Source organism: Megalopta genalis, chromosome 15, assembly GCF_051020955.1.
Source record: "Megalopta genalis isolate 19385.01 chromosome 15, iyMegGena1_principal, whole genome shotgun sequence".
Lineage (NCBI taxonomy): Eukaryota > Metazoa > Arthropoda > Insecta > Hymenoptera > Halictidae > Megalopta > Megalopta genalis.
Genome location: NC_135027.1, coordinates 2,198,370 through 2,204,369, shown reverse-complemented (window position 1 = coordinate 2,204,369; position 6,000 = coordinate 2,198,370). Strand labels below are relative to the sequence as shown.

General features: G+C 57.9%; 1 protein-coding gene across 1 annotated transcript in view; it reads left to right on the top strand.

Moving 5' to 3' along the window:
* Window positions 1–738: 738 nt before the first annotated feature.
* Window positions 739–6,000, top strand: part of Octalpha2R (alpha2-adrenergic-like octopamine receptor) — a 231,563-nt gene continuing 226,301 nt past the window's right edge. Inside the window, exon 1 of the mRNA XM_033483979.2 lies at window positions 739–5,234. Within this exon, the coding sequence (XP_033339870.1) occupies window positions 3,978–5,234 (1,257 nt within the window). The 5' untranslated portion in view covers window positions 739–3,977. The remainder of the gene's footprint in view (window positions 5,235–6,000) is intronic.

Here is a 6,000-nt window from a genome sequence, read left to right as displayed (position 1 = left end):
ATTCAAGTAGAAACGGCATCGCGGATTGATTTCGCAACGGGAACAACGCGTTGTCAACTAGAAATGCGTAATTGCTTTAAGCACAATTAGGCAGGGGCCAGGATATAGCGATCGTGTTATGCCTATCGGCTAAAGTCGGATCTCGGCCATATTGGACATCCGGTGGCCCGGTCGTCGAGCATAGGCAACGTAGTACCGAAATGGTCAAAATTGATCCCGTCTCGTTGTCAAGTTAAAATCACGGCGGTCGATCCTTTTGAGGTGCACATTTCCGGGGCCGTGTAACATTAACTCGCGTTATTCCAACGCAACTCGAGCGACCGTGGACGACGCTTCGTTAGCTGTTTCGTTCGGTAGAATTTTAATTACGGAACCGTACGGTCATCGGAAGCATCTATTTTTGAACAAAAGCATCCGCCAAACGGACTATAGAACAGTATTAAACAGTCCCGTGTTACATATCCGCCTCGGCCCTCGATAATCCAGCGTCCCAAGGAATATTCTCACTCGGCTACGTAATTAACTGTTCGATAATAGGTTGACATAACCCGGTGCACAGGCTCTATTATGAAATTCCTGATGTTCCCGAGCAGTCGTTGCAAAGCATCTGCTTCGCTTTCGATTCCGCAATCAATCCTGCGTTACTAAATCAGCCATCGCTGGACGATCACCCCGACGAAAATTCTCTCACCCTCATCTTCATAATTAACCATTTGTCGCCAGGTTCGTGTCAACGTCGAGTGTCCACATTGTCTCAAGATCGACAGTACTGTGCAGCGATCTGTCCGACCCAGAGATCCGACTCGCGCGGATCTCCTAAATGAGAAGGCCGCTTTGATGTGCCGCGGTGCCCCGAACCTTTCGGCAGCCTAAAAATGTCCACGGCAGGCTATCATAGCAAACTTCTGCGAACAGAGCGGGCGGAGAGGAGCCGAAGGGAAGAGGCAAGGACGAGGAGGCGTAAAAAATCTGGAGAAATGGAACGAGCGTCGGGTAAACCGACGGAGATCGACGTGGAGACGACCGATCCTCGGTGAAAGATACGCGAACAGGAGAGTCGGCTGGACAAAGCTGGGCAAAGCGCGACAAAGTGAGACAAAGTGAGACAAAGTGAGACAAAGGGAGGCAGAGCGAGACAATGGGAGTCGATGGGGAACGTACGAAGAGTCAGCCCGGAAGAGCATCTCCGTGGACCGATCGGTCGATGGTCCAAAGTCGACTGTCGGGCCGCAGCGGTCGGGTGCTGGCGGCGTCGCGACGCTTGCGCCGCAGGTCTCGCGACTCCGTCAGACGGCGCCCCGACGCTGGTACCGTCGGACGGACCGGTCGGTCGGGCCACCAGTCGGTTGAGTCAGCAGCCCTCTCCCTCTCTCCTTCTCTCTCTCTCTCTCTCCTTTTCTCTCCGTTCTCCTCTCTCCCCCACCAGGAAGTTCGGCGCGCGTGTACACGGAGGGGCCGCACACTTTCTCGGCGGGTCGGCGGTGTATGGGTGCCCGTCGACGCACGCACACAGGGTCCGGCGGGGAATCACGGGCTCGTGGCGGGACCCGCCGCGCGTCGGTGTGGACCGACGTCGGACACGCGCACATGCACGCCCATTCTCTCCTTTCTCCGTCGCGCGCCCTCCCGACATCCTGCGAGAGAGAGTCTCTATCCGGCGAACGACACGAGAGGGAGTCCGAGTTCCTCGCGGAGTTCCTCGCGGCTGCAGTGCGTTCCCAAACAGCCACGAGAGAGCCTCGAACGTGTCCGCACGCACGCACGCACGCGACCATCAGCTCCGGCTCCGAAGGGGGCCGCCTCGTGGCCCTTCGATTCCCGAGAAAAAAAGTGACGGCCGCGCGAGAACGCCAGAGAACTCATCGCGCAGCCCTCGTCGCGAGAACGTCCGAGGACCGCGACGACGACCGTGACGACGACGACGACGACGACGACGACAACCAGCACGAGCACCGAGAAACCTCGTCGCCGCTTCTCGCGATCCCTCGATCCTCCGGGACGGAACGCTCTCTCGTGCATCCGTGTTTCCCGCGCGTGTGCCGCGAAGGATCGTGCTAGGTGGACCTCGTGACACAGGACACGTTGCTTGCGGAGGATCGGCGACGCGGAGCCCGAGCCCTAGGACGAGCCCGAGCCCGATGGCCCGAGAGTGACCCGGCGGTGGCTAGCGAACTGAGATGCGTCGATGGAAGCGGTGTCGGGGATCGCAGGCTCGACGGCGCAGCTAGCAGCGTGACCGAGACTCGACGAGCAGCTCGGAGGACCATCGGAAGATCGGCGAAAGTGGTGGTTAGGTCGCCGGCGGGGAATCGATGACCGTCGAGGATCGCTGATCAGCTGACTGGTGCTAAGTGGTGCGCGAGGACTCCGAGCGCGTTCAAGCTGGTGCGTCCTGTTGATCCCGAGGACGTGGCTCAGGGGCGTGTGTCCGCCCTGTGACTACCGTGTAAATAGCTGTACATAGCCCGAGGAGATATCCCCCTTTTCACTCCCAACAAGAGCCCATCCTACGGTCGTCCGCGTATCCGGGAATCCGGGAAGTTCGCCGGAACGGGGTATCCGAAGCCGCGGGAGACGTAGGCGTTTAAGAGACGGTCGGCGTGTATAAAGAGACGTTGTACAGATCCAGAATCCATAATTAGTCGAGTTCGCTTTTCGTCGCGAGTGTCTTCTTCGTGCGCGGCGTCCGGGGGACAGCCGAGGGGGGAAGGAAACGAGCACGGCGGCGTGTACCGAGAACACAATTCGCGAAGAAGCAAGTCGGAGCAGTACGGGTATCCAGCGCTTTAGCCTTTTTAGCAGCGGCGGCGCGATAATTAAGTAGCTCCGCGGCCAAGCGTTACGAGCGTTCGCGACGTTGTGCCGCGCGTAGAAATCACACATACTCAACACACATACACACACACGTACATACTTACACGCAGGTACACGCGTACACTGAAAATCGTACACTAACGTTAGGGGCGAGGAGGGGCGAAAGTTCGGCGGAAACTTGGACAGGGGAGGGACACGCGTGCGACGCGCTTCCGTCGCGATTCCGTCGCGGGAAACGATATCCGATAAGTATCGTCGACCGCGTCCGATCGCGACTCCTCGCGCGCGAGCCGGCGGTTTAATCTAAGCGGGAGGGTAGAAAAAAGGGGGACCAATTTTTCACGGCGATTCGCAATCTCTCTGTCTCTTCCTTCTCCTCCGTCTTTTTCGGCCGGCAGCGTTTCTCTCTTTCTCCGCCTTTTTCTATCTTTTATCTTCTTAATCCAGCCGGCCGGCGTGGTGCGGCCCCGCTCTCGGCTCAGCTCGGCCCGGCTCAGCTCGGCTCGGCCCGGCCCGGCTCGTCGCGGCGTGCCGGACTCACCATAAATCACGCCGTTCTTTCTGTATTAACTCCGTCACCGTGAGCCAACCGGCGAATATACGAGCAAGATCCGCGACTCACGCAAGCAATAAATCAACGGACCAGCGGGCTCGGCTGGCCGAGGAACGAGATCCCGCTGTCGGAGTCCTCAGAAATCGAGCGAGCTGGTTCGAGCACGGTATATCTCGGCCGAGGTGGTGCGAGCAAGCTAGCCGGCAGGTCGTGTAACAGGTAGACGCGCCTCTTTCCGTCTACCTCCGTCGTCGATCGGAAAGGAGAATCTTGTCGATCGAGGCAAAGTCGAGAAGAAAGAGAAAGCGAAAGAGAGAGAGAGAGAGAGAGAGAGAGAGAGGGAGAGGAAAAAGAGAGAGAGAGACAGAGCGAGAAAGTGAAAGAGAAAGAGTAAGCAAGGGAGCAAAGGAGCACTCTGTTCGGCGGAGGATGCGATCATCCTGAAACGGGCATGACGCCCCTGGCCTCGAGATGCGACGAGACCACCACCATCCTGCTGCTGTTGCTACTCGAGCTGGCGCCCGGTGCACGGTGTTACTCGCGCGCGGCCACCACGTCCGCCTCGACTTCGTCGAGATAGCATCAACAGTGGACGGCGAGGGTGCGAGTGATGCCTCAGCTCGGCAGCATTATGACCATCGACGCCGGTAGTCCGACAACGGCAGCAGCGTCCAGCAACGAGCTCGAGGAGAACATGACGTGGTCTCGACCGGCCGGCGGCTCGACGTCTTCCTTGAACGAGGCCCACACCGTCGGTGGCGAGACCCACGGCAAGCATCATCGGCAAGACGACGACGACGACCGGCACCTGCTGACGACCAGCCGGCTGCTCCGTTTAGCTACCGCGAGCATCGGCGAGCCCGGGACCACGATTCCCGGCGGCGACCAAGGACCAAGCGAATCCGCCACCACCGGCAAAGGGAACAACACCGAGGAAACCGTCTCGCTGGGCCAGGACACCGCCGATAGGATCGGCTGTGCCTGCACCAGGCTCGGCTTCGGGAGAAGGACCGGCGACGCCGATCCGGACGACTCGTCCTCTTCGTCTTCATCCTCCTCCTCCTCCTCTTCCTCTTCTTCCGGGCTGCCGCCGTTCCTGGGCGAGCCGGTTTCGAACGAGACCACCGACCAGCTGGACACGGACGGCAGCGGTGAGGGGAGCACCATCGGCCTGGACGCCGCCACCGGTGCGATCGGTGTCAGTAGCACCACCGACAAGGAAGACGCGCAAGGACTCCGCGAGCTCGAACTGCTGTTCGGCCTGGGCGGCATCATGGAGGACTTCGGGGGCCCGTTCAACTACTCGTTCAACCAGAGCCTGCCGTTCCCGTGGAACAACAGCCACTACAACGAGACCTACATCGTGTTCGGCGAGAGCATGTACCCATCCGGCTACACCCTGCCGCACATCGTTCTGGCGTCCGTCCTCGCCACGCTGCTCATGATCGTGATCGTCGTAGGCAATATGTTGGTGATCATCGCGATCGCCACCGAGAAGGCGCTCAAAAACATTCAGAACTGGTTCATCGCCAGCCTGGCGGTCGCTGACTTCTTTCTCGGGCTGGTGATCATGCCGTTCTCCCTCGCCAACGAGATCATGGGCTACTGGATCTTCGGGTACTGGTGGTGCGACATTTACTCCGCCATGGACGTGTTACTGTGCACCGCGAGCATCATGAACCTATGCCTGATCAGCCTCGACAGGTTCTGGAGCATCACCCAGGCGGTCGATTACCTGAAGAAGAGGACGCCCGCCAGAGCGGCACTCATGATAGCCCTGGTCTGGCTGCTGTCCGCCCTCGTCTGCATACCCCCGTTGCTCGGATGGAAGAGACCGACCCCCGAAGAAGAGTATCCCAAGTGCAAGGTGAGTTATTTTATTGCGGCCGCGAGTCTTCGCCGCGGCGGCGACGGCGGCGAGTCCGCTCACCGGATCGATCGAGAGACCGCAATTTCGCTATCGAAGGCGTAGATCGGGTTCGGATAGGGAAAATATCGTGGCCGACGATACCGTGTGCGACCGCTGCACCCGGCCGGCTCTACACGCGAAGACACGTGCGCCCGACGCCCGACGCCCGACGCCCGGCGCGCGATTAATGTTTAAAACACAATTTTCCTGGCTGACCTGCCGCCGGTTAATTATTTCTTGGGAAAGCCGGATGACGCGCGTGATGGTGACAGCTCACTCGCGTTTTATGGGAATTTTTACTAAAAATAGCCCGGCCGCCTTATCGCGACTGCAACGGAGAATGTAGGCTGTCCGCTTTTCGCTTTTCCACGGAGACGATTATCCCGTCGAATTATTCGGAACTTTGGAACTGGGATCGAGTCGTTCTAGAGAAATATCGGTAACATAAGGTTTCTTTTATTATTCTATTTTGTTCAGTCTTGAGTAGAATAATTTATCCTTGGACGACGGATCATTTTCAGAACTATACTAGTTGGCGATATTCGCGACGATTCTCAGCTTTATTCGTCGATTTTGTGAAACTTATTTTTGAAGATACAGTAATGTCTCTCTAATTGACGCCCAGATTGACCACAAAAATGGACAATTTAGGAGGAGGAGGAGGTACGATTATTCGAGCCTTGCGGTTTATTTTTATAGTTATAAATTGTCTACAATCATAAAA